General features: G+C 51.7%; 9 protein-coding genes across 9 annotated transcripts; 5 read left to right on the top strand and 4 right to left on the bottom strand.

The window, feature by feature from the left end:
- Positions 1-1954: 1954 nt before the first annotated feature.
- On the top strand, positions 1955-3433 carry PFLUO_LOCUS3659 (uncharacterized protein; the record flags this gene model as incomplete). Its single annotated transcript, XM_073780929.1, has 1 exon — positions 1955-3433. The coding sequence occupies one exon, from the start codon at positions 1955-1957 to the stop codon at positions 3431-3433; it is 1479 nt and encodes a 492-aa protein (XP_073637735.1).
- Positions 3434-6518: 3085 nt separating this feature from the next.
- Positions 6519-7074, bottom strand: PFLUO_LOCUS3658 (uncharacterized protein; the record flags this gene model as incomplete). The annotated part of the gene is made up of 3 exons (XM_073780928.1): positions 6519-6749; positions 6810-6959; positions 7021-7074. The coding sequence occupies 3 exons, from the start codon at positions 7072-7074 to the stop codon at positions 6519-6521; spliced, it is 435 nt and encodes a 144-aa protein (XP_073637734.1).
- A 2812-nt stretch (positions 7075-9886) lies between these two features.
- On the bottom strand, positions 9887-10565 carry PFLUO_LOCUS3657 (uncharacterized protein; the record flags this gene model as incomplete). The annotated part of the gene is made up of 2 exons (XM_073780927.1): positions 9887-10119; positions 10496-10565. 2 exons carry the CDS (start codon positions 10563-10565, stop codon positions 9887-9889), a joined length of 303 nt encoding a protein of 100 aa, XP_073637733.1.
- Positions 10566-12955: 2390 nt separating this feature from the next.
- On the bottom strand, positions 12956-14316 carry PFLUO_LOCUS3656 (uncharacterized protein; the record flags this gene model as incomplete). The annotated part of the gene is made up of 2 exons (XM_073780926.1): positions 12956-13121; positions 13250-14316. 2 exons carry the CDS (start codon positions 14314-14316, stop codon positions 12956-12958), a joined length of 1233 nt encoding a protein of 410 aa, XP_073637732.1.
- Positions 14317-15396: 1080 nt separating this feature from the next.
- PFLUO_LOCUS3655 (uncharacterized protein) lies at positions 15397-16648 on the bottom strand (the record flags this gene model as incomplete). Its single annotated transcript, XM_073780925.1, has 3 exons — positions 15397-15595; positions 15653-16178; positions 16255-16648. The coding sequence occupies 3 exons, from the start codon at positions 16646-16648 to the stop codon at positions 15397-15399; spliced, it is 1119 nt and encodes a 372-aa protein (XP_073637731.1).
- Positions 16649-17354: 706 nt separating this feature from the next.
- Positions 17355-18639, top strand: PFLUO_LOCUS3654 (Leucine aminopeptidase 1; the record flags this gene model as incomplete). Its single annotated transcript, XM_073780924.1, has 3 exons — positions 17355-17549; positions 17605-18351; positions 18406-18639. 3 exons carry the CDS (start codon positions 17355-17357, stop codon positions 18637-18639), a joined length of 1176 nt encoding a protein of 391 aa, XP_073637730.1.
- A 541-nt stretch (positions 18640-19180) lies between these two features.
- On the top strand, positions 19181-20260 carry PFLUO_LOCUS3653 (uncharacterized protein; the record flags this gene model as incomplete). Its single annotated transcript, XM_073780923.1, has 1 exon — positions 19181-20260. The coding sequence occupies one exon, from the start codon at positions 19181-19183 to the stop codon at positions 20258-20260; it is 1080 nt and encodes a 359-aa protein (XP_073637729.1).
- Positions 20261-21000: 740 nt separating this feature from the next.
- On the top strand, positions 21001-21979 carry PFLUO_LOCUS3652 (uncharacterized protein; the record flags this gene model as incomplete). Its single annotated transcript, XM_073780921.1, has 3 exons — positions 21001-21224; positions 21284-21723; positions 21777-21979. 3 exons carry the CDS (start codon positions 21001-21003, stop codon positions 21977-21979), a joined length of 867 nt encoding a protein of 288 aa, XP_073637728.1.
- A 596-nt stretch (positions 21980-22575) lies between these two features.
- PFLUO_LOCUS3651 (class 2) lies at positions 22576-26303 on the top strand (the record flags this gene model as incomplete). The annotated part of the gene is made up of 4 exons (XM_073780920.1): positions 22576-22805; positions 23193-25095; positions 25149-25315; positions 25367-26303. 4 exons carry the CDS (start codon positions 22576-22578, stop codon positions 26301-26303), a joined length of 3237 nt encoding a protein of 1078 aa, XP_073637727.1.
- Between the last annotated feature and the right edge of the window lie 1592 nt (positions 26304-27895).

The raw sequence follows: 27895 nt of genomic DNA, 5'->3' as shown, positions 1-27895 counted from the left end.
CGAATCCTACAAACACTGCAGTGCAAAGTGCCCGTTTCCACTGGCCGCGAATATTGTTGGCCTGATAGGCCATTGCCGCCGGAACGTTGGCAACCGGGCCAATTGTCGTCAAAAATACGCCAAAAAGCCGCGATCCTGTATTCTGTGTAAATGCCTAATTTGAATGTCAGCCCTCGTCATTGTTTCCTAGGAATGACATATTGAATTACCATAAGTGGCAGCCCAATCAGACATAAGAGCGAATTGAATATCAACACAGGTCCGCGGAGTCGGTATTTATCCGCGAACCACGCTGTGCCATAAGTCACAATAGCAGATGCTGCGTAGGGCGGAGCGTATAAGCAAAGCGATGCTCCTATCGAGAACCCCATCTCTTCATTCAAGATAATCGGCATGAAGTAGGATATTTCGTAGGCAACTGTAGTCGTACAGAAGAAGACCAAGCCGAAAGCCCAAGGTTTTACATCAAGAGCTGCAGAGAAATACTTCTTCCACTGAAATTCATCCAGTTCTGTATCGCCGCGGTCTCGTGATATGCGACGTAAGATGAAGTCGTATTCGCTGTCGGAGAGAAAGCGGCGCCGAGAAACTTTCATGCGATCAGGAAAATCAATCAGCATGAATGCGCCGAGAATGCCGAGAGAGCAAGTTATTAAGCCCTCAATTATGAAAATCCAGCGCCAACCATCAATTCCTGCTAGACCATTCTATGGACCAAACATTAGCGTTGAAGTCTTGAACACCATGCGAGAGTATGTCACCTACCATTTGCATGATCCCATATGACAAGATACCCACAAATGCTGAAGCAACACAACCCAGTAGGTAGAAGACAGCGTATCGTTTCTGCATGTCATAGCGGGAATACCAGGTAGAAATTAAATAGACGCATCCTGGAAAAAATCCCGCCTCAAGAGCACCAATGATTGCCCGAATAGCCACCATCCCGGACCAATTCTTCACAAATCCGCCACACATCTGCAGTGATGTCAATAATTAATCTCGAAAAGAAGTGTTAACTGAACATACCATGACAATACCGATGAAGAAAGTAGTGCCCGAAAGGAAACCAACGGGTCCAAGTTTGCGAATCAAAATCGAGCCAAATACCTGGCCAACAATGTATGTTGGAAAGAAACAAAGTGCAATGATGCTCTAATCAAACAAATCAGTTGTGATTAACCACAACGGAGTTTGCTGAAACTGACATATCGAAATCCAACAAGATCCAGTCCCTGCTTCATGCCAGCAATTGCGGCTGCTCCTATATTCCCCCTATCCATCAGAGACACCATATGCAAAAAGCCGAGAACACCAATCAAGCGTCGGTCGATGCGGTGAATGATTTTTCGTTGCTCATCATAGTCGAATTCGGAGTCTTCATCTAGGGTTCCCTCTTCAGAAGCCTTCTCCGGATGCACTGATTCCTCATCTTGTGTCGGAATGCCCTCTGGAACGCAAGGAGGGTCGTCTGTTCGGGCCGCCATGTGTTCCAATAAGCGATCGTGACACCTGATTCTTGATAAGTTGAATGAATGTTGATTCAATTGAAACTTGGGCAGCACAATAACTCGGTCAAATTGGGTTGGACAATTGCGAGCTCTGAAAATGTCATTTGGATCCGAGGGGAATGCGGCTTTAAAAGCGTCGTCACCGCATGTAGTCCTTCAACATTTACCCCAGGCTTCATGAGGGAATCCCTCCAGTGGGTCCGACAAAGTCTGAAATAGGAATGGAGAAGTATCGTAACGTGTTGTCAACGCTAGTAAATCTAGCCATGTTTCGGAACGGGTATGGTTGGCACGGATCAAAATGTTGTAGGGACTATCTGTCTCTTAAATTTCGTGGTTCCTCTTATGCAGACTGTGTCCAACTAAATCACGCATCTGCTTTTCCTTATCTCTGCCTTGAACAAAAAGAATCGTTCGAACCTTCCAACCTTGGGGCTTTCAAGATGAATGGATCATCCCCCTCGCAATCTTACTCCGTTCCATTGAATGCTCGGCGGGTATTTGAAGAAGGGGTCCTCAATAATGCCTGGATTAGAAAGCACTTGCCTTCTGAAGCAGTCAACTTCGCAGCTCACATAACATTCGATGGCAGCAGCGAACCGAGTATTCCTGTCAACTGGCGCTTTGCAGAGTCAGCAGCAGCGCTCAAGGCTCTCGAGGCATCTCTTATCGCCGCATTAATGAAGAAGAAAGAAGGTCTCTCGGTTGAAAGGGCGACAATTAACACCGACCACGCTCAGCTCTTTCTGATGTCTTGCTATCTATGGACAATCAATCCCGGCTCTAAAGATGCTGTCTCGCGCACTCAAAATGCAAATCTTCTTGACAAGATGATTCCGGACTACAATTATCATGGGAGGGATACAACACTGTACCGCAAAATGGTCACAAATATCTATCGAACAGCGGACGGACGCTACTTCAATCTTCACGGGAGTCTGCAACCAGATATTACCTTGGACATGCTTGGACTTCCGCGTAACATTGAAGTGTCAAGCAATGAAGAAGCTGTGGCACCTTTTATCGAGCGACTCTCGCGTTATGACAGCGAGAAATTGCAGCATCAAGTATCGGATGTCTACAAGCAAGCTGGCATCATCTGCCATTCTGCTGATTCATTCCGGGAAACTGAGCATGGAAAAGCAAACTCTCATGTATCACTGTTTGAGATCCACGACTATCCGTCCACAGCACAAGCTCCAACATGGTGGTCGACTCCTTCTGGTCAGAATACTTCTCAAAGACCACTTGCAGGTCTCAAGGTAGTGGATATGTCTCGAATCATTGCTGCACCAGCAATAGCTCGCGGCCTTGCTGAGCTAGGAGCCTCCGTCATGCGCGTAACTTCTCCGAAACTTCCAGATCTTCATAATTTACATATTGATCTCAACTGGGGGAAATGGAACTGCAGTATAGATCTTTCGACAGAGGAAGGGAAGCAAAATCTACGTGATCTTATTTCCGAAGCAGACGTTGTCATTCAAGGTTATCGACCCGGTTCGCTCGAAAAACATGGCTTCGGCCCACAAGGTATCTTAAACATGACAAAAGATCGTCCGCAAGGAATTGTCGTGCTTCAAGAGAACTGCTACGGGTGGTATGGCCCATGGTCCCACCGCATTGGCTGGCAACAGATCAGTGATTCCTGCGTTGGTGTATCTCATGGCTTCGGCAAGTCCATGGGACTGGAAGACGGAGAGAGCGTAACGGCCATTTTTCCAAACAGTGATTATATGACCGGTATCTCCGGCGTTTGCGCCGTGCTAGTCGCCTTGATGAAGAGAGGGGAAAACGGGGGTAGTTATGTCGCCGAGGCGGCACTGAACTACTACAACCAGTGGCTCGTTAATGATGTTGGCGAGTACCCAGAAGATGTATGGGATACCTTGTGGGCTCAACATGGCAGGATGAAATTTCGGTAAGTGCTTTTGTTGCGCCGATGGTTATTGATTCTGACGATTCCTCGCGCATAATCTCTAGCTCGTACAACAACCCACAATCCACTGCGTCTCTAGTCCTGAACTCACTGGAGAAGGAAAGAGGAGATGTCTTGTTTAATCCTGCATTCTTCGAAACCCGGGAAAGCCACGCGTTGAAGGCCAACGTCAGGATAGTCAGGCCAGTGATAGATTTCGGGAAGAGTGATATACGCCTTGGCTACAACATTGGAACTCGAGGAAATGGCCACGATTCCCCACAGTGGCCAAACGATCTAATGCAGGAAGAGATAAAGTAGAAACTACACAATGGATTGAATCAATTTCATACGTCTAAATCACAGACAGTATCACAGAATACCGTACATTACCGTAAACATTTGTACGTGCTTGATTTTAGCCAATTGCGACCTCCCGTATGATGGCGCTAGGGCTTCGGGCTCGGCCAGGTTAAAGCCTATTTTTCGGGCCCTAAACCCGATTATTCGGCCTGGTCTCTATTGTTCGGGTAGGCATTTACGACTGCCGATATGTATCTGTCTTGTTTATTGCACGGCTTGACTCCAATAATGCACCCTTATATGCTTTGCAATAATGCTCTAGTATATATGTTCAACCATCCCCATAATCTGCAACGGCCTGGGAGGGAGGTGTATCGAAAGTGAAGTCTCCACCCGAGCCTTTTGACACAAGCTCTGTTAACATCTGCGAGCCGAACCTATCTCCCACCCAAAAGTCTTCTGAGAGTATGTTTTCGACTTCCGCCAAGTATTCCCTGTCATTCGACTGTGGCTGATTCCGCACTGTTCCTTCCGATTCTGTCGAGCAGTCTTGAATATCGCGAAAAAATTGCTCCGGGTCGAATTGAGTATCGTCAACTAGGCTGATGTCGTGCGAGATATAATCTGAAAATGTCGTATGCATTGGCGGGACACAGATACCATTGGTATGTTCAGGAGACAGCCTTTCCTGGTAAGAACAAGAGAGAATTGCCGAGTCATATGGAGCAGCCGGACTTCTCGGGTCTTCGATGGCGCTGTCATCAGCCCAGCCGATTCTTCGATGATCGCCATCAATTGCCAAATCAGATTGTCCTGACACTTGGCCGAGGGTTTCCATAACGTTTGTGATGATGGCCTCCCAAAGGTCACGATACTTCTTCACGCACAGGCTGCGGTCTGCAACATCATAAAGGATGGAAGAGCAGGCACGTAGGTCGTTAGCTATTGTGACTGACCACAGTCGAGGGCATCGCAAAAGACAATAACTGATAACCAGAATTAGCAAGGCTCTTCGTTCACATCGGAATCCATGCTCACCACATTGTAAGCCCGGCCATAAACATGAAGTTGACAAGGATATAGCCCCAGCCAAGGTAGTCTTTCTGGCGCAATTTCTTGAAGAGTTGACACATCTGGCCTGAAGCTCTCATGCAAACGCGAACCAACTCATGATCTGGAGGAAGTTCCTTCAAGAACGGTTGGAGAATCATCCGAATACCATTATTCCAGTGCATAAGGATCCACTCGTTGTCAGCCTGCGAGAGATTAGAAGGCAACGACCTTTCGTAGTCTTCTAGAGAGGACAGCAATGAAGGAACCATGGGGAGCAATAGAGAAATATCCTTGTCGACACGGTAGATTTCGTTGTGAATTTGCGATCTTATCCGGGCCAATCTGATAGAAGGGACAAAGGTGCCGAGGCTCTTTGTGAGGCTTTCCTCCTCGAAGCTTGTCGGCTGGTCAGCAGCAGCAGCTTGGATAGGTTTTTCAAAATTGACAGGAAGGGCGACATCGATATCATGATCTGCAATAAATGGAACGAGACTGCATGACAGGGTCCTTGAAAGTCAGGGCAATTCGGAAGAGGTCCTCTGGGGCGGCAGAATTGTATCTGTCCGGGGTCTTCTGCATCGCTGATCCGATGGCGTAAACCGTGAAGAGTTTAAAAGCTTCCCATCTTTTCGTCGAATTAAGCGCAAGCAGCTGGTTTCTCTTCACATGCAGCTGGAAGATCTCGGCCCGGTCTAAAAACGGGACTAGTTGATGCAGGTTTGCGAAATAGGCGTGGAGGAATTTCATTCCTGCAATATCTGTTGGAGGAGCGATCCGGTGCTGTTGAGTAGCATTGGGACTGGGCCCATACCACTGTTCCCGACTACTCGCATCTGACAGAGCATTCGTCCAAACAGCGTCTTTCATCATCAGGTCCAAGCTCGTTGCGATCATTTTTCCTGATGAGGAGCCGAGATGGGCAGGCTCATTGCCCACGACATGTCCCAATGTCATGCAGTCCACCACGTTGGAAAACTGGCCGTTTCCTGGAGAGTAGTGCCCTTGGCTGTTTTCGCCTCTACATGGAGCTGAATTGCCCCCCGGCATAGCACTTAGCTGAGCCTCCAGAGTTTCAATTCTACTGAACAGCGCATCTTTCGACATGCCGTGGTATCTTTCCGGTGCGCTCTCGGGTCGCTCAGTCTCCGATCTTGCACATGGCAAGTTCGCAGCATCGCAGTTTGCACAGGTCGGAACCCCGATGCATCGTTGTTTCCGACGGCGACAGCGTCTGCACGCCTGTGGAGTCCGTTTTCGGATTCGGAAGGCGGGCTGATCCATCGATATAATTTAATGGGAATAAATAAAATGGAGGTCGAGCAGAGACCTGCAAGAAAAACCCCCCGACGTCTCGAAATTTCCCTGGGGATTGGAGGATTGGCCCGGGAGTGCGGGGAACGTTCAGACCTATAGGGAGAGAACCTCGGGACACTAAGGCCAGTCAAGTATTTGAGCTACCAGCGAATGATTTCCTGCAGAGATGATGCTTAGGCTCCACATAATTGCGACACATTTATCGCTTGGTATTCATCGATTATCAGCGAACGATCTGAGAGCAATATCAGATTGGACTACCATAAGAAGCATCAAAATTGCCTTTAGAGGGTATATTTAGAAGCATCAGTGTAGATGCTCAACGAAAACGCAGAAAAGAAAAAAATGACAAAAAAGATAACAAATGTGTCAATAGCAACGATCTTGAAGCTCATCCCCTAGCGACTGGAAGCAACGCCAAATTAGGCCTCGGCCCGAGCCTTGAGATCTTTATTAAAGCCAGCAAAATCAGCGGCCAACAATTTTCCTAAAGCGTAAGGGCTGAAGAGCCATGACAGCAACCCCTTAGGGTCCTCCGTTTGTTTGAAGATAGTGGATGACCCATCGTTGGCCGGTTCCATGTAAAAAGAATGGAGGCCGGCAACGGTAAAGACTGGAGGGCCTTGCCATTGGAATAGGTTTTCGGTGTTTTTCTTTCTCGGATCTCAGCATTTCGTTTGTTTTTTTATTTAAAGGGGTCTCTGCATGCCTACCGTAATTTCGGCAGTAAACTTCATGCCTTCGATAGTAACATGAACTTTATCTCCCGGAACAAGTGAAAGCCCCGTTTTGGTTTCATCTTCGGGCTTGACACTCTTCAGCCACTTGGTGTGCCATTCTGGGTGTGCTGAGAAATTGAGGAACTGGTGGTTAAGAGATAATGAGCTTCCACCATCCTCGCAACCTTGCGGGTACGGTACATACCACTTCGCGCACTTTCGCGGGCGGTGCAGCAATTTCAATCTGGCTTTCGATCATTGTGCAGGGTTCGGCAGTTGTTAATCGTCCAGAGAATCGAGAGCAAGGGATAGAGGGGAAGAAGGATAAAGGTCGGGAGCGCTGAGGTTTGGTTCCCAGTTTTTGGCCCCCACTGTAACACGATTGGTTTCAAACCGTTATCTTGTGTGGAAATGGGAAATAAGCGTAATCACTAGTAATTCTACCAAGTAGTCTGATTCAGACAATGATGAAAACGATGGTATTCAGTCTATCTATTATCCTGGAATTTATAGGGGGGCAGAAAGCGGGAAAAACTGCCGGAATGCGGCAATTACGCTGGACGCCTGGATTCCCTGGAAGATCAGGTGGTCAGGATGCAGAAGATGGATCCTAGTAAATTACTAGTGGGAATTCCACTCCGACATCTTGCTCATTGCCTGCTGATTGAGCTGTTTGGCAACGATCACCACTGAGAAGGTTACATCAAATAGTCAACGAGCTCAAATTATTTTAAAACAATCGATCATTGTGCCGAAGACAGGTTCCTAGGTTGTCTGCAGGCTGACCCACTCTAGTTGCTTGTTGAGAGGATAGTAGTAATCAGCAGCCTCAACCCCATTATAGCTGTGGGGTTGACCGTATCTATACGGTCGTCAAATTTTGCATGCTTTTTGATTGAGGTATAAATATCTAAAGCGTCTAGATTCCGGTGAAAGAATATTCCAAGGACAGGCATGCATTCCTCACTGAGTTAAATCGTCGTGTATCCACCTGCCATGCCGACTCACTTCATTTCCTACACGCTAAGTACGAACTTGTTACCACTGACGCCATGCTTCATCAACCTCTCTAGATTATGTTGTATGGCCTTGAATCCCGTTTGCACCACTTCGACGTTGGTCGGCAGCTTGAACTGGCCACTTTTCAATAGGCGAACCAGCCCCTTCAACACAGTTTGTCTCCCATTGGTACCAAATGCCTGGCTCCCAAAACTGCAGTACCATCCATCTCATTCGGGACAATAATTTTCTGACCCATGAAAACCTGAGGATACAATTGAGGTCCACCCGGTTCAGGGCTGTACAAATGGCCGGTTGATGAGCCGCAGCGCCAACAGCATCGAGGATGTGCCAGCGGAATCAGTGCTCAGCACGGTGGGCCATGTCTGAATCGTAATTCAAGTTGAAGTGAGGTTTTCTTTCGGAAGCTCGGGACCTATAACCTGCAGTAAAATTCTCGAAATCACAACCTTGCTTGATGATCGACATATCACAGCTTTTGTTGAACTGGGTGTACATGGTGTAACTCTCGGAAATTAAATGCTTGCTTGGCATTTGATGTTGTACAACATGAAAATTATTTATGCAATAATAGACAATGGAAAGATTTTCTTCCATATAGTCCGCGGAGTTATAAAGTTGCAGATCGTTAAACAAGGTGTACATACCATAAAGCACGGAGCTGGATAGTGTGGTAAAGCAGGTTTTGTAAACAGAAAACAAACAACCGATTTAGCAAATTCCAAAATCTGCCATATCCATGAGTAGGAACGTCGACGCCAAATTCAACAGATTCCAGGAAGTCCCAATTCCAACCAATCCAATCTGATCCGATTCCGATTCCGATAACTATCCCAATCCTAACCGAGAACCATTCCCAACCCATTCCAAAGCGAACTCCGGTATCAGTTACTCCAGCGCAGACACCGCATTAGGATATCCCGTCCAAAAACCCTGAACTTGCAAAAGAAAAACACATCAAATCTTTGTCTGCCCGTTTATATTTTCTCTCTCTCTCTCACACACACACACACAACACCACTTCCTCCCGTTAAGCCCGGCATGTCTGCCTGTGCGGTAAAGCGGCTTTCCGTCCGAGGGAACACAGACACACGCACGCGCCGGGTTTCAGGGGTAACTGCAGCCGCAACGGCCGCACAGTTTCCGCAAGTCACCAGGGTGTTTTCCCGAAAAGGTACTTTCCGATAGCGAGGACATTATCTTCTGAAACCACGGTATACGTGTATGTGTCGCGAGTTCTCCAATGGAAAAAAGATCATCCCCTATCACCTTAAACGGCCAAGACTCCTCCCCCCCCCCCCCCCCCCCCCCCCCAACTCTCCTAAGCAGGATTGAAAAGAAGCCACAGTATACATAGCCAACAAAACATAATCATCAAAAGCTTCAAACCCAAATAATAGAATCATCTGTCGTAAAGTAATATCTGGTATGAGGAACCAAGGAACCACAGTCATTCGAGATACTGGAAAGTGAAGACGCGGTTCCTGGGTCGTCAAGGTTTGCGGTATGTATCACGATTGGGTGTCGTCAAGTCTCACAGCTGGAAGATCAGCGGAGGGGTAGTGACGACCATTGGTGTTGCCAACCGCATAGACACCGACGGGGTCATGTGTCCATTATTCCGTCCCTGACAGCCGTTTCGTCCCGTCCAAGTTGCTCTTCGAATCGGAGGCTGAACCGCAGAACCAGCATGCCAAAATCTGCTCCCATTGCGGGACGGTCAGTTATGGGGCCTGGTTTGGTTGTCTGGGGTTGCCAGCAATTGGAGATCATTGTATAGTTATGGTCTGCGGGACCCGAAGAGGAACGACGTCGGTGCGGCGGGATCGGAGGGTGCGTGTGTGCTGTTGTTTTGACCCTGTCCAAAGACAAAGCCAACAGCGAGTTTTGTGTGTGCGTGCACATGCTGTGGGGGTCTCCTCGAGATGAGATGAAAGGTCAACGCAGCAGCAGCACAGGAGAAGCAAGGAGCTCCCGACAGAACAAAAGACAAGAAAAATAAAAACACACAAGTAGAGAAGGCCGCCCATGCAGAAAACACGAAAGAAGAATCAGAACCCGCCGGTTCCCCGGCCGTACCCTGGAGTAGTCGACTGGGACTGTTGGGGGAAGAGCTGGCCGGGGTAGTGGGTGGAGGAGCCGGGCTGCTCGTTGAGAACCTTCAAGGCGACCTCGGCGGCGTCCTCTTTGGCATTGTTGATGTACTGGCCGTCATACCAGTAACGCGCAGCGATATTCTGATAGCCCTGAATCGAGACGGTGCTAGACCAGGCGGTACGACCTCCTGCATTTCCGACGCAAGGACAATCAGCATCCCGCTGTCAAAAGCTCGGACTAAAAAAGTCGGTGTACGGGCAGTTCTTGTTTTTTTTTTCACTCTGGTCTCCACAACCCTGCAATGCCGAGACACGCAGCGGTAAGGCAAGGTGTCGAAACACAGGAAAGCAAAAAAAAAAAAATTTGAAATGGTCTGGAAGGGAAAAGACGGTGGGCAGGGCAAAAATGGAATCGGGTAGGTACCTCGCCGATCGGACACAATGTTGAAGACAGGGGGCGAGAGCTTGGTGCGCCGACAATGGTCTTTTTCCATGATGTCAGTCAGTCAATTGCTTTGGTCGTTGCCCGTGAGTTCGTGGGCTGGGTGGTGCCCAATGGCTTACCTTGGAGCTGATCCTGCCAGCTAGGCCGCGTCCCAGCGGGAGTGCCTTGAGAACCGGTGGGAAGTGACATTTTCAGAGTTGCTTAGCTTCAATTGGGGCCGGAGGAGGTATCAGGATGCTCTCGCGAGAGTATAGTCGGGTCGAGGACGGTGATCGGGACAGAATATAGATGTGTGGAGGAAGGGCCAGAAAGAATGAAGCCCGCACACAAAGGAACCGAGACGTGAAGACTTGCCACTAGATTTAGGTAGTCAATGGGGATTCGAGATAGAAAAATGTTAGAAGGAAGCTGTTATTTGATCATGAAAGTGGAGAGGGGGAGAGGGTGGGAAAAGGAAGGCATATATAAAAAGCGAAGAAAAAACCAAATAAAAAACGGCGTAGCATGATGAAATGTAATTTTTCCCCTGGCGTGACAAACATGGAGCCTAACCGTCAAACCTAGAACGGGCTTATGCATGTACATGGGGGGAGGGAGGGAGGGGGGCAACAATCGACACACGGCATCAGCCAGGTTCCCCACTAGTCAGTGGAAATGGATATGCGGATCATTAATTAGGAGGCTGCAAGCTGGAACGGCCCGGCGCACGGCGACCAAACAGTCCAGCCAGCCTTGGAAAGGGAAAAAAAACCCCCCTGACAGAAGAAGCGCTAGACAGTATAGCCGGACAGAGAATAACCAACCCATAGTGGGGGGGGGGCTGAAGTGGTAGAGACTCATTTCTATCATTCTGTCCGGTGAGGGAGTTCGAACTGAACCGGGGGAATAAAAGAATGCCCAGGATTGGATGGGGAAAAAAGAACAACTCAGAGCACCCCACGTCTGTTGATGAGCAGCCGCTGGGTGCCAGGGCCCCGACAGTGCGGAACACCCGCCGTATCAACTTCTGGAACAAATCCGATTGTCACAGGCTTGTATGCCCAACAACCAAGAGATTTAGAATTATGCGTTATGCCTAAATTTCTCTCATGTTGGGCAGACGAAAGCCCGGGGAGGAGGGGGGGAGCAGCCGGGCATTGCCAGCTCATCAATCAAGCAACAAAGGGAAAACATCGTCACATTCTCTTCTGGGCCAAGGCTTGTATCAGCTGGTGTGTATGTATGTATGTGAGTCAGTTAGCCAGTTAGTTAGCAGGGGTGGTGTGGTTGGGAGACGATATTAAAAATAATAGGGCAAGAATGGTTGACGGAAGTCAAAGATACACCCGAGCGAAAATCTTCGAATATCCTCGGTTAGGCCCCCCTTTTGTCCGTGGCTCGGGACACACGCCTCTGCAGAGATAATAGAAGAAACGAATAGTTTCCGGGGACTATGTGATTCGCCGCATTCCTTTGGCATAGCCAGTTGGGCATTCATACCTGCAGAGCATCGTCATCCTGATCATAAGATAATTGTCCCGGATTGGCATCACAACAATGCGGCGTACGTTTGTCTCGTGGCAACTACAGCATTCTATAGCATATGCACGCAAGACAGACAGACAGCCCCGGGGCGTCTGGTGTTCGGGCTTTTAGCCAGTGCAATTAAACAGGGCAAACCAGGCCCCGCAACGGGACAAGCTTAATCTGGCGCTGGCGGTCTTTGTAAGGCAGCAAGGCAAACAAGGACATGAACCAAGGGTCACTCTTTGGCCTAAGATTTATCCAGCGCCAATCATTTACCCTCCCCCCTGCCCCGGTGAGGCAGGCTAGTATGCGTAGCCTCGCACAGGAGCTCAAAATGTGAATCAGTCGGTGTATAGGATATTAATAGAAAAGAAAAAGTAAAAAAAAAAACCAGAGGACGCGGGTTTGTTGTTGTTATTGTAGTGAATAGTTCGGCGGTCAGCTGTATTTCCAGCTCATTACATCCTACATTCACCGCCAGCATGAACGCAGCACGAGGACGAGGATATCCATGTATACTACATTGCATGTCCTAGATAGCACACAAGCAAGCAAATGCTTTCTCACCCGCCTATCCAACTCAAATACATCCCAGCCAATAGCTAATGCATCAATCGATCGAATCCCACGTCCACGTATCTTTCTTTCCTACTCTGTCTCAAACGAAAGGAAGTCCCAGATTCCCGAAATCCATCCGCCCCGAAAATACGAGTGTAAAAAGTGAAGTAAAATGCAATGATTTGTAGTAGTTTAGGACCCTATAAAAAAAATCTGTCGTCAAGAATACTAAGAGCGGTAATGAAAAAAAAAGACCGGCTTCATTTCGTTCCAAGAAGTGAATAGCAAAACAAAACAACCCCAAAAAAAGGAAACACTGTCGTCGAGTCGTTTACGTCATTGAAGGAACCATTATAGCAGCCCATGCACACGCTATGCAGGGTTCTGGACCAGATAAGGCTGCGAAGAAATGAAGCGAGAGAGAATAGAAGGATGGTTCACCATCGTCTAGTGACATTGAGCCAAGCCGCGGTCAGTGCCGCCGTCTAAAATAGTGCATCATAGAGGCGGATCGCTTAAGCCGATCCCCGTCGCTGAAGCACTTCGCCGATCAACCGGCGAGGGCCTATGCGCTCCATCCCCCGCGCAAAAGCGGATCGTCCAGGAAGCTGGCGCCCGTGATGCCAGCGGCGACGGATGCAATCGTCTACCAGGACGATCAGACCGGTGGCCACAATCACGCTAGAGGGAGTCAGCAATGGTTTCTATCTCGCGTAGATGCAAAGGCATAGATAGCGGCACATAATATTTGCATAGTATGAAATCAAAACAAGACGGCCTTGAAAGATGTATGACGGATTCACACTTACTCGGCAATATCTGGCATCCGTTCATACACACTTGGGTCACTGATCCACAGTGATGACGGCGGCACCCACCCGCCTTTGCTCTCCTCTTCGCCCGCTTCCAGGGGCGTCAGGATCTCAGGGACCATGTGGGCGATTGTCTTGGAGGTACGCATGTCGACGAGATGGTATGATACCTCGCGCAGGTCTCCTTCTTTGCGGAACTCGCGCCGCCATTGGTACTTGGTGGACCAGTACTCGTACTCGTAGCGCTTCGCAGGGCCCGCCCCGCGGCGCTTGAGCTCGACGTGAGCATAGTTGGAGAACTCCATGAATATGGCATCGCCAAACGATTTCTCCGTGCTATCGAGCTCATCGAGGGGTCCGTCGTGCTGCTGCAGAGCGCGGAATCCGGAGGAGTCCCGGTACTTTAGGCTGGCGGCAGAAGATTCCTGCCCGCTCGAGCCAGGCCGGATGCTGGCGAGCATGCTGCTCCAGGAGCGGCGGCGAGAGTAGGGGTTGCGGTCGTTGTTTGGCGTGGAGGTCTCTTTGCGGGTGGAGTGGCACACTTCACGGCCGGAGTCGCGGCAGTAGCGTCGGAAGGAGAATTTGCGGGCGAAGAGATCGTGCATGCGAAGGTGGAAAAGGATGACATCTTGGTTGTATCCGCCGCGGCAGGGAGCCACGGTATCTACGCGGAGGTTCATGTTGCCGTCGATAGTCGCGTCGTCGTGGCGGATCAGCAGGCGACGCGACGAGGGAAACAATGCCGCAAACGAGGCCGGACTGGATGCACGTGCATCTGTCGGAAAGATCTCCTGCAGTCTCCGGTCGTAGACTTCATACCGTGGCTGTTCTTCTGCCGCGATCCTCTCGGCGGCGGCAGATGCAGTGGTGGAAGCGTAGGTCGAGACGGAGTCCCGAGGCGCTTCCATACCGTCCCAGTCCCTTTCGTCTTTCGGGCTGACGAGTTGCCGGTCACTGACAGTCGTCAAGGCCGTGCTACGCGACGGATACGAGGCATCACTATCGGTGGAGCTGGAACTGCCCGCGCTGACAGCGCGGTCTTGACATGATTTGTAAGATCCCATCGCAGATGTGATCAGGAGAGATGATGTTGGGTATGAAGAAGGGCAATCATAGAATCCAAAAAGGTGAGGCGACGAATGAATGGGTCGAAGAAGAGAGACCAAATAATCCGGGCGAGACAAGGGAGTCAGATTCCCATGACGCAGTAGGATCAAAGTAATCCACAGAGTAAGGATTCTGGCATGAATGGAGAGAGTCGTATCCACGTTCCAGCTGAGATTACCTATTGTCCGGGGGATTGGAAGGAAGAATCGGACGATAATGGTTGGAGGTAAACAATCAACAATCCGACAGACAATTAAAAAGCATAAGAATCAGAAGTGAAGGAACATCCAATGATGGGATCAATCAACAAACGAGGCGGGAGTCGGTCGAAGCGACGAAAAGAGAGCGAGAAGGGCGAGAATGAGGCGAGGAATGCCCGCCAGGTTGTCTGTCGACCGAGTGTTGTACAGGCTGACCGGCGCTTCGGCCTGCGACCAAGACAGTCTCCACTGTGATTTGCCCGCAGCCTCCCCTCCTTTGCGCACAGCTGGACCAGTGAGATCGTCGACGGTCTAGACACGAGCAGGATTATGTCATGGTGGTGGTGCACTGCCATGGGGTCCGCGCGCAATTCTCTGATGGGGGTGCCCTAGACACCGGGTACGAGCTGCTCGGTGGAGACGGACCGGACCGAGATCACTGGGATCCAGAGAGTGAGGGTGGACGTCCATTTGTCCATGGAGATCAATATGGGTTTACTTGATTGCTTGTGATTAGTGACTGGATCATGTCCTACGGGATATTCCTGACTCTCTTGATCCTTCCCGTGACGAGACCATGGTCGATCAAATGAGTGCGTCAGGACTGTCGGTGTGTTCACCGGTCCCCTGATGGTGGCGCCACGAACCTGGTGTGGGGGATGATCATGACATCTGATAAAACAAGAGTCGGACATGACGACAGGGCTCGTCTGCTAGAATGTAGGTATCCCTTTAGGAATCATCCAATCATGTATATGGATATGTATCTACCAAAGTACGAAGTCGAGATGGTCATCGCATCATTACATTACCCAACGGAATGGCTCGGTGCAACCATCACACCTGCGCGTAAAGGGGCCGCGGCAGCTCCTGTCCCGGCTGAATCACGGTCTCGGAACCACACGCGAGTCGGGTGCGGCTACCGGGGTTGGGCATACGGAAACCTACGTACGCCTCGCGCCGGGCGGGATCGCCCACGGTGACCGACCAGGTGTGCAGGCCATAGTACGAGGCAATGCTGTGGACCAGCCACCGTCTACCCGAAACGAGTCAGCGTGTTGTCTGGGTTAGAAAACAAAGAGAAGATACTGACCCAAACCCGGCCGCGCGGTCGTCGACCAGACTCTCAAATACCATCTTCTCACCATCCCGCTCATGGTGCGAGCTCATCTCCTCGCGCAGCTGTCGCAGCTTCTGCTGGCGCTCCGGAGAGTCGTGCATCTGCCCATTGCGGCCGACGAAGACAATCTCATCCTCCGAGTCGTTCTCCGTGCCCGACGACTCGGGCGCATCCTGCAAGCCCTCGTTCAGAAGGAGATTCTGCTTCTCATTCCATTTCCTGATGAAGAGCCGGATTTCCTCTTCCAAGTCCTGGAGCATGCCGCGCGCGGCACGAGCGTGTTTCAGCTTCAACCGGAGCTCTTTCGGGATGTGATGTTTCTCATTGTCCGTTGCCTTAGCAGACCTCTTGGCCAAGTTGTGATCTGCCACATGGGCGTAGTGAACATCCCAGAGCGGCGCAAGGTAGTAGGGCATCGGGTCGTGCCGGGGGTATGTAGGCTGGATATCCCAGTCCTTCGCAGACGGCGGTTCGGCCCACGGGTTGTGCAGCAGACGGTCTTTGATTTCATGTCAGCCCATCCAGACCGAATGCCAATCGGGGCATCCTCGACTCTTCTGCCCGACAGAACATACCATTCTCCCAACGCTGTCGGCGCCGGCTCCCGTCCTTGCCCTTCAACATGGCCTCGCGTCGCTTCAGGCTATCTCGGCGCAGAGGCTCGCGACGACGGAAACTGACGCTCGGAGCGGGACGGGTCTCGCCGGCTGGCACCACCTTGACCTGTTGCGGGGACCCGGTGGCCTGGGGCTCATCGTCCAGAGGAATTGACAGGCCTATGGTCGCACCGCGCAGAGCGGAACGCGTCGGGGTGGAGTTCGGCGGGGGTCCATCCGTGGTGGGAGCAGACTCGGAGAGGGTCAGCCCCTGGAGTGAAGCCGCTGCTTGCTCCGTCCAGGCGGTGATGGCGCGGGCCTGCTGCGGCGCGAGGCTCGGGGAGGAGGTAGGCACACCGGGATGGATCGCCATGGTGGGTGGATTGTCTGTCAGTGATGAGACGACCGAGTCTCGCGTTAGAAATAGGGAAGCAAGAGCACAGAATCAGAGGAGAACAAGAAGAGACGGAGGAGGGAATGGGAGGGGAAGAAGAGGAGAAGAGGGACTCGAGATAAGACCATCGATCCTATTGTCCTGAGTCACATGTGGGCAATGATTGGCGGAAAGCGAGCCAGTCACGTGAGAGCCCGCCGGGAGTCAGCTCGAGTCACGTGGGGCCGAGGGGCTGTGAGTAGAACAGCTGGAGGTTTACATCATAGGACTGTGCTCAGGATCCCGGTGATGTCGCGATCACAAGGCTGAGTCACGACGAACAGTGGACCTTCTCCACCACCCATCCATTCCCCCAGACTGGTGAGAATGGAAGCAGTGATGGCAGAAACCATAACTAGAACCACCTAATTACTCCTGCGAAAGTCATGATGTAAGGACGAAATCGTGATGGATCGGGAGTTAATTAAAAGAATCGATAGTTTACTGAGCACTCACCCTATCAACGCCCGCTGTCTCACTCTTGGGGCCAAACCTGGTAAAGATCCGACCAGACCCCGTGATCAGGCCCCAACTAGCCGACTCTCCTCTTCTACCCGCTGCCGCCTGGACTCAATTCCATCCCATATTTTCCCCTGGTCGAGGCAAGTCCTCCCATTTACAATCGTATTTCCATCTTGCGGCCACAATGAAGTTCGCGATTCCTCTTGCGCTGAGCGCAACATCTACGGTCGTGCTGGCCACGGGCATGCAGCAGCAAGAACCACTCGCGCGCGTGACGCCCTCGATCGTCCAGAACCAGCAGCTCACGAAATACCTCATCGAGTTAGCACCCTATCAGACACGATGGGTGACCGAAGAAGAGAAATGGGAGCTGAAACTGGTATGTTGTGGTCTGTCTGTTACTTGCCCCTCACTGACTGGCCTGCCCTACCTAGGATGGCGTCACGTTCATGGATGTCACGGATGAGTTCCAATCCGGGGCCTACGGCACCCTGCACACAAAACAGGTCGTCCGATACCCCGTCGAAATGCAGCAACAGCCAGATGTCGAGCCCCTTCTGAAGCAACTGTCCACGGATCACATGTACAAGAACCTCGAACACTTCACCTCCTTCCACACGCGATATTACAAGTCCGAGACGGGCATCGAGTCCGCAACATGGCTGTATGACCAAGTCACATCGGTGCTCACCGAGTCCGGGGCCACCGAGCACGGCGCGACCGTGACCAAGTTCCATCACCCATGGGGCCAGTTCAGCATCATCGCGCGCATCCCTGGCCAAACCAACAATACCGTGGTGCTGAGTGCGCACCAGGACAGCATCAACCTATTCCTTCCGTCGATCCTGGCTGCGCCAGGCGCGGATGACGACGGCAGTGGGACTGTCACCATCCTCGAATCCCTCCGGACCCTGCTGCGGTCCGAGACGATTTCGCACGGCCAGGCGCCGAACACAATCGAGTTCCACTGGTACTCTGCGGAGGAGGGCGGCTTGCTGGGTTCTCAGGCTATCTACGCGCAATACAAGAAGGACCTGCGCAAGATCCGCGCCATGCTCCAGCAGGATATGACCGGCTATGTCCAGGGAACTCTGGATGCCGGTCTCGAGGAGTCTGTGGGGGTCATTGTCGACTTTGTCGACCCGGGACTCACCTCGTTCATCAAGGAAGTGATCAACACTGTAAGTTTCCGCACCTGCCTCTCCAATCTTTGTTTCATACTGACTCAATCCCAGTACTGCGACATCCCCTTTGTCGAAACCAAGTGTGGTTACGCATGCTCCGACCACGCCTCCGCCAGCCGATTCGGCTACCCCTCCGCCTTCGTCATTGAGTCTCAATTCGAGCACTCCGACAAGAAGATCCACTCGACCGAAGATAAGATGAAGTACCTGAGCTTCGAGCACATGCTGCAGCATGCGAAGATGAGCCTTGCCTTTGCCTACGAGCTGGCATTTGCGCCGTTTTAATATCATCTTGTTTTTCTTTTGGATTGGTTCGGTCATGGCATGAGCATGTCTTTCGGGTCGGGCGTACTTGTTTATTTAATACGTAGTTGGTTTCCTCACCGGAGGGGCATTCAACCCAGCATGAATGAGCTTGTTTCGTATATTTATTCGGATGATGTTCGTATCCTCTAGTCAGTCAATGGGGCTTGCTAAATTGACGAATTCCCATGGTTTTAAGATGGTTGTCCTGGTGTAGTCCTGACGTATATCGGTTCGGGGTGACCAAGATATATATCCCTCCCACCCATTATGTTAAGATCACCCACCTGAAGTACTTTGTACGTTGCCATCGCACCTCGAGCCCATTCTTCTTTTCAAATATTCTCAAACCCCAGACTCATATACCTAAACTTGATTTCGCCCGCGATGACATACTTCGTGGGGCGGTGGGTTTTCGCCGGATGCACTCTCGCAGTCAGGTACTCACCACATTCCAGCAGGATTGACTCGGGGTCCAATTCAACCACCCTGGGATCTCAATCCTACAACAAATTTCACTAAAATGAGCACCTCCCCCACATACACGAAAGAGCTCGAGCTCGCCAGCCTCGCAGTCCAGCGCGCCGCACTTCTCACGAAACGCCTCCTCTCCGCCGTCGACAAAGGCTTCCTCGACAAGAGCGACGACACACCCGTGACAGTAGCCGACTTTGCTGCGCAGGCCTCCATCATCGCCGCGATCCACAACACATTCCCCGACGACGATATCGTAGGCGAAGAAGATGCCACTGCCCTGCGCGCGGACCCGGCCCTCCTCGAACGGGTCTGGGACCTGGCTACGACGACACATCTCGACGACGAGGACAGCGAGGCCCTTCTCTCCATGCCGCACACCCGCGACGAGCTCCTGAACCTGATTGATCTCGGCGCGAAAGGGAATTGTGGACGCAGTGGGCGCGTGTGGACTTTGGATCCCGTGGACGGCACGGCCACTTTCATCACGGGCCAGCAGTACGCTGTGTGTTTGAGTCTGGTGGTGGATGGGTGTCAGACGATCGGCGTGCTGGGGTGTCCGAATCTCCTACCGGGAGTGGACCGCGTCACAGAGGATATTGTCGACCGGGAGGGCTACGGACTACTTCTACACGCCGTCGCAGGCCAGGGCGCGTTTATCCGCCCGATGGGTCGCAGTGCTCTTCTTCCGGCACAGCCTCTCGCCCAGGTCCCTCAGATCACCGAGACCAAGGACCTCCAGTTCGTCGATACTCTGGCATCGACATCACCAAACCTTGACGTACACGCCCGCGCCGCCGCACACCTAGGGGCTACCTGGCCCAACACCGTGGACCTGTGGTCGGCGCAGATGCGGTACGTGTCTATCGCCGTGCAGGGCGGGTGCAATGCGTTTATCAAAGTGCCGCGCAACCCCAGCTATCGATCCAAGATCTGGGACCACGCCGGCGGGATGCTCATCGTCGAGGAGCTGGGGTGTACCGTCACGGACCTGGAGGGCCGTCCCGTGGACTGTGGACTGGGCCGCACGCTAGCGGACTGCTATGGGATGGTCGTGGCGCCGACGTCGGTTCATGCGCGGGTGGTGGATGCCGTGCGCGAGGCGCGGCAGACGGCTGTAGATGGGTGACTGGCAGCGTCATGATGTATTATTATTCATGCGGTCTCACATAACTAAAAATCATTTGCATGCTACCGTAGGTAGCCACGGCGACTCCTATCTGGCGGGCCCATTTCTCTCTGTCTGATAGGCATGAGTTTGAAACCATCGGTGCAGCACGAGGCGCCCAGCCCGCCCCAGCCGGCATGGAGATGATCCTGCTTCCCCCCGGCCCTTTTGTTACTTTTGCATTTTATTTGATCATTCTCTATGCCGTCCGCAAGCTAGAACTCGGGTCCATCCTACCCTTTTCATCGCTAGGTCGTAGGTCTGAGCCAGCATCCACCTGCCATACTATTTGTTGCTACCAGCCCGTACTTTGCACTATGCATTTCCCCCGCGCCAAGAGCATGCCTCAGCAACACGGATGACCGTGCACGCGCCGATCGACGCGATTTAAGTGGCGGTTGTTGTAAGCCCTCGTTCTGCAGTCTTCCCCGCCTTGACGATGACCGACTCGAGGACAGGTTGAACAATCACCAGGGGAATAGGAAAGATTCATGATTAGGAACGGGAGAGGCATAGAGAACTAGTCGGTATGGAAATGCATATTTCACATAGTGGAGGAACCGGTTTGTAGGTAGTTTCGTGATCCGATAACTAAGCAGCTGATGTCATTGTGTCAGGTCATCCGACAGACATTTATAAGAGGGCGTTTCTTCCCCTCTTCTTCTCGGTCTTGTCCCTCGCACCTGATTACTTCGACGAAAATGGTCAACCTCAACCCTTTTGCCCGTCGGGAGACTCACAGCTCCAGCGCCCTGACTACCTACCGGGTGCTCACCATTGTCTCGTGGGCCCTCGTCGTGATAGTCGGCATCTACTACTCCCTCCACTCGCCCGACGATGTCAAGCACAGCCACAACATCTGGAAGCAGGCCAGGAAGCACACCACCCCATTCAGTCAGAACACCGTCGTGACCGGCATCTACTGGTAAGTCCATTTATCCATCCATCCATCCACCCCACCATCGTGCTCATGACCATCTCCAGGATTTTGTTGCTTCTCTCCCAAGTTAGCTACGTCTGGCACCTCTTCTCCAAAGATGCCGCTCTTGTCAGTGCCGCCGCCAATGTAGCCGGCCACTTTATTCTCAACAACCTCTTCGTCTTCGCCTGGATCCTGCTCTGGACCCGCAACCACTTCTGGGGCGCTGAGATCATCGTCATCGCCCACTTTATCCACCAGAGTGTCACCTACTGGCGCCACCCGGCCCTGCCGGCCTTTGTGCACCTCCCGGCCGTCGCGGGACCCTATGCCTGGACGCTGTTCGCGGTGTTCTGGAACGGTGCGGTTGCCGTGCATAGCCATAGTCTGCCCGCAAGGATTGTGGCCAACATCTTTATCTGGGTGATCCTATTTATTGGGTTGGGACATATTGTCCGGCGACAGGATTATATCCTCGGTGATTGTTTGAGTCTCCTGGCTCTGTGTATGTTTTTCTCCATCCCCCCTGAAACCCAATGTCTACTGACCATGTTGCAGCACTCGCCGTCAAGCAGTTCAGCGTCAAGATCATCGCCCTGCAGTGGATCTTTGCCTTTGTCATCTTCGGCGTCTTCTTGGTTACCTCGACTTATGTCGCGAGCACCAAGTACTACGGCCGTGACAGCCTCTTCCGTCGCATTGCCGCGCCGGAGAGTTCCGACCGCGAGAGACAGCCGCTGCTCAATGATGAGACGGCATGAATGTCGTAAAATAGACTGTCGTCGGTGCCGGTAGCCGTGTGCTGCCCAGTACGTGACGTAGTCGTCGGGAGGTGGTTTGAGTGGGTCCCTCGGTATTAGCATCTCGGATGATCGTCGCGCGTTGTTGTGTTGCCGCAGATTGGTTGATTGACGAGGATACGTATTCTTATGTATGCGGGAGTCGAGGGAGTTTTTTTTTTTTTTTTGTTATTGTTTCTGCGTATATTGATTAAACCCTCTGTGCTTGCAGTCATGAATACAGAATTAATTAATTGTATGTCCGTCAGTAACCTCGACTTTGGTGGGTAGTGGGTCCCTCGTTGCCCTGGTAACATCGGGATGTTGACGCGACACTGCGGATGCAGGGATGTTCGCTTTGCTCTGCTCTCTCTCTCTCCCTCCCTCACTCTCTCTTCAGCACATTTCTGTTGATCTCCCTCAACTGTCCATATCCAACATTCCTGACTTTCTTCCCATTCTCCCTCCATTCCTCACCCCAAACCAGCCTGTCAGCTTTGACAGCCGCTTCTGCCTCAGCCTGTTTCATTCGCCCAAAGACTATGCAGTATTGAGACTGCCGAATTCTCCGTTCAACCATGAACCGTCGCTCCGCCGCCTCCAATTACGGCGAGGGGCCTCCCGCCTATCTCGACCGCGAGACATCTTCTTTTCTCTCTTCCGAGCCCGAGTCTCCGACTGCCGCCTCGCGTCATAATGGCGGTGCAACGATGCGCTTGCTACCTAGTGGTGGTAATGACTACAACGAGGATATAACCGGTGGTTCCCCGGGGGCATCGCCGTCTCATTATGCGTCCCAATACTCCGAGTAAGTGCATCCAAACACCGTCCACGTTGGTGGTGGTGCCCCGTCAATGCAACCTTATTCCCTAGCACACATTCCTCTTGTTTCCCCTGCTACGGCGGCCACATGCAACCTATGCAATCAATCCCCTTGATACAGTATCATTTTTCGGAACTGTCAAGGGGTGGGTCTTGTCATTGGATGAGGGCCAGCGCTCATGGAGTGGCTGGCTTCCACCATAACAATGTGTTTCTAAATACTGGTCTCCCGCGTTCTCTTTCCCTTTTGCACCACACCACCCCCGTCCTCAGCCCCGTTGGCTGTTTTCCTGTCCAAGATGGACTACCCTCCCAGATACTCTGACTACTCTCCAACACGGCCACGATCTAACATCCGAACGCGAGATTATAGGGTTGGACAGCCTCCAGATTACGCAGACCGGTACTATCAACTGCCAAGCGCAACTTCACCATCGCGACCAGGGTCGAGCCTGGGAAACCCTCCCAATCTTCCGCCTCTGTCAACCAGTCTAGCAGATCCTTCTGTGTATCCAGCAATTCCTCCCCGAACGGGCTCGCCAACCCGTCCATGGAGTCCCGGGCATGTTCGCCCGCCTTCCGTGTCGAGTGTCGGCTATGAGCGTGCAGACTTGAATGGCAGTCCGCGTCCAGGGACGCCTAGTTCCCGGTATGGGGGCAGCCCACGGCGTCCGTTGCCTCCCGCACCTTTGTTTTCAAGAGCACCCGCCGGCCCTGGTGTGGATACTAGCATTGATATTGGCGATGGAGCTGGTGCGGAGGACCCATTCGGTGGCGGTGGCCGGACGATCAACCACAACTCGCGTGGCAGCGTGCGGTCTTTCATGAGTGAGTCGACAGTCATGGGTGATGAGAAGGATGAGATGGAAAAGATCAATCTCGAGGATGGCGAGGACGCCGAAATGATTGACCCCAATCTTCACTATGGTCCTGCTCCGGAGAAGCAAGGGCGACGTGGAGTCCGTGACGCCCACATGGCCCAGAAAGAAGTGCAATTGATCAACGGCGAGCTTATCCTAGAGTGCAAGATCCCCACCATCCTGCACAGTTTCCTCCCCCGCCGTGATGACCGAGAGTTCACCCACATGCGGTACACCGCCGTGACATCGGACCCCGACGATTTCACCAACAAGGGATACAAGCTTCGCCAGCAAATCGGCAGCACCGTGCGAGAAACCGAACTGTTTATCTGTGTGACCATGTACAACGAAGACGAGGTGGGCTTTACGCGCACCATGCACGGCATTATGCGCAACATCTCCAACTTCTGCTCGCGCACCAAGTCCCGCACCTGGGGGCGGGATGGTTGGAAGAAGATTGTTGTCTGCATCGTGGCCGACGGCCGCAAGAAGGTCCACCCGCGTACACTGAATGCATTGGCCGCGCTAGGCGTGTACCAAGAAGGCATTGCCAAGAACATCGTCAATCAAAAGCCGGTCACGGCACACGTCTACGAATACACCACCCAGGTATCGCTCGACGCGGATCTCAAGTTCAAGGGTGCCGAGAAGGGAATCATGCCCTGCCAGGTCATCTTGTGTCTGAAAGAACACAACCAGAAGAAACTCAACTCCCACCGATGGTTCTTCAACGCCTTTGGCCGTGCCCTGCAACCAAATATCTGTATTCTGCTCGATGTGGGAACCAGGCCTGAGCCGACAGCCTTGTACCACTTGTGGAAAGCCTTTGACCAGGATTCCAACGTCGCCGGTGCGGCCGGCGAGATCAAGGCGGGCAAGGGCAAGAATATGCTGGGTCTGCTCAACCCACTGGTCGCCAGTCAGAACTTTGAGTACAAGATGTCCAACATTCTCGATAAGCCGCTCGAGTCCGTATTTGGTTACATCACTGTGTTGCCGGGTGCGCTGAGTGCCTACCGCTATTTTGCTCTGCAGAATGATGCCGATGGTCATGGCCCGTTGAACCAGTACTTCAAGGGTGAGACGCTACATGGCCAAGACGCGGATGTTTTCACCGCCAACATGTACCTGGCTGAGGATCGTATTCTCTGCTGGGAGCTCGTGGCTAAGCGCGAAGAGAGATGGGTCTTGAAGTTCGTCAAGAGTGCTGTGGGAGAGACTGATGTTCCAGACTCTATTCCAGAGTTCATCTCGCAGCGACGACGATGGCTCAACGGTGCTTTCTTCGCGGCCGTGTATTCGATTGTCAATGCGAAGCAGATCTGGAGCACCGATCATACCATTGCGCGGAAGATCTTGCTTCATATTGAATTTGTGTACCAGTTTTTGAATCTTCTCTTCACTTACTTTGGATTGGTGAGTTATTTCCCTTCTCGAAGATATGGTCATGGGCTAATTCTCTCTCTCAGGCAAATTTTTATCTTGCTTTTTACTTCATTGCTGGTTCTTTGACAGATAAACAGCTTGATCCCTTCGGTCATAATATCGGCCTCTATGTCTTCACCGTCCTGCGCTATGCCTGTGTTTTGGTCATGTGTTTGCAGTTCATCATTTCGATGGGTAATCGTCCGCAAGGGTATGTCGACCTTTTTCTTCTTCTCCCTTCACCATACTGACTTTTTTTCAGCGCCAAAAAGCTTTATCTCTCTGGTATGATCGTGTACAGCTTCATCATGCTTTATACAATCTTCTGCGCGCTTTACCTCGTGGTGAAGGAGTTGATGGCCCGCGCCGGTCTCGACCACGACTCGTCCTTTAAGATTAGCGACACCCTGATGATGAACATCGTCTTGTCCATGCTGTCCACCGTCGGGCTGTACTTCTACACCTCATTCCTGTACTTGGACCCATGGCACATGTTCACATCTTCGGCCCAGTATTTCCTGCTGCTCCCTAGCTACATCTGCACACTGCAAGTGTACGCCTTCTGCAACACCCACGACGTGACATGGGGTACAAAGGGCGATAACGTTCTGAACACCGATCTGGGTGCTGCAAACGTGATCAACGGCTCAACAGTCGTCATTGAAATGCCCTCTGAACAACTGGACATCGACAGTGGATACGACGCCGCCCTCCGCAACCTCCGCGACCGCCTCGAAGTCCCGAAACCCCCCGTCTCCGACTCCCAACTGCAAGAAGACTATTACCGCGCCGTGCGCACATACATGGTCTCCGTGTGGATGGTCGCAAACGTCATTTTGGGAATGGCCGTCTCAGAAGTCTATGGCATCGACTCTGGCGGCACGAACATCTACTTGGCGATTATTCTCTGGTCCGTGGCTATTCTCGCCGCTATCCGCGCCACGGGATCAACCATCTACGCTATTTTGAATCTCGTCCACAAGATCGTGGAGGGGAAGACCAAGTTCGATGCAGGCAACATGACCAACTTCGCGCCCAGCTCGTATGGCGGGAGTAGTTTGGGCATGTCGTCGGATTCGGGCGTGACCTCTTCCCGCGCACCGAATTATGGCGGCGATTCCACTATGAAAGATCGCTTCGCTGAAGCCAGGTGGGCTGTTGGGAGGCAGCTTGGGAAAGCTATGTTTTGGAGAAGCTAGCTTTGTTTTTGTTTTTGTTTGGAGTCGTTGATTTTTCTCACTGAAGGGATTGATGGATTTATGGGAGTTTAATCTGTTGCTTTTTTGCGTGAGGGTTTTCTGATGGAAATATTGATATGATTCTCTCTGTCTCTGATAATGAGGAGGCTATGTTGATGTATTTATGTGTTGTTTCTTTGAATTTACAACTCCACTTGGAGATGGTATGACTTGACTTATCGTTTTAGCCATGAAATATCTATAGACACTGTCAGGTTAACGGGTACACTGAAATAGAGCCGAAGCCTGTACTAGTGCTAAAGCCAAAGAGAAAGTAAAAGGAAGAATGTGAATTGCGGGAGCACAGATGAGGGGAGATATGATATCAGCCACCAAGTCCATGGCAGTCGTCTAGGATTTGATTGTTATTTGCTATGCTGCTTGCCCATTATTATACTTCAAGGCAAAGGAGATGTGGGCCCCTTCCAAAATAGGAAGTGGTAGCAAACAAACAATGCCAGCCCTCCTGCTTCCCTATAAAGTCTGCCTCCTCCCCACTTCTCTCCCTCTCCTCCTCTTCTTCTCTGCTTCATCTTTCTCCCTCTCGCCTTTTTTATATTTATATCTACACTCTCAGCAGAGGAAAGTGAGACAACATCTCCAGAACTGCTGTGTGATGCGGAATCCGAACACGTATGGAAACCGTGGACTTTTCGACCTTGCTCGGTGCCTACGCGCCGACACACACACGGAATCGTGTCAGGTCAGCGGGGAGGAGTCAGCCTCTCTAGAATGAGTGCAACGATTGGAGCCTATGGGAGCCTACTCAGGCCCAGCTGCTCAACGCCACTACGGCCATTAACAACATCGGAATTACCGAACCGAAACAAAAACCGAGCTCTGGATGCTCAGATGATCACCGCGGTCCTCATCCTTTTCGTCTTCCCTGCTAGTGTCTTGACAGGAGCCGAGCACCACCACCGAGACACGAAGTATGCCCCACTGCAATATATGCAACGGGGGTAGCAGAATGCGATAGCTGACTGATTGCCAGTGTATCGAGACTTCTCCTATCATTGCCCACCACCTCTGGCGACGACTGGAAAATACAGACAAGTCTATCTGCGATTCAATAAGCGGCGTGGTGACCCCACGAAGGGACCATCCTTACGTTTCTGCGAGATCGCTGCGCTGTTTACAAGGAAGCCACCAAGGACAGACCCAAGCATCTCAAACAGTTTGGGATCACATACTCGCGTTGTGTGATGCCGCAGGCGATGCTTGTTGGTCACCCGCCTCAAGAATGTCGAAAATGGAAGAGACCACAGCAATGGCTTGATATAAGTCATAGAGGCAAGTATACTTCTGAGATTGTTTCGCCTTGTCCATCAACCAAAAGACCCCAATATTACGATCATGAAATGAATGGTTCTTCGGAGGATCTCTCGCACTGTAAGTACCCAAGTCTCACCTCTACCAAGATACTCGAGTTTCTGGTTGACGTATTGCCGGTTCTAAGGCTTCTCTGCGCAGTGGTTATAGGGGATGAAAAGAAAACGACAAGGCGAACGGAGAAATTCGAGCAGGATTGACGATACGCCCTGTAATTTCTC

Source organism: Penicillium psychrofluorescens (assembly GCF_964197705.1).
Source record: "Penicillium psychrofluorescens genome assembly, chromosome: 2".
NCBI classification, from domain to species: Eukaryota; Fungi; Ascomycota; class Eurotiomycetes; order Eurotiales; family Aspergillaceae; genus Penicillium; species Penicillium psychrofluorescens.
This window is presented reverse-complemented; position numbering and strand designations above follow the sequence as displayed.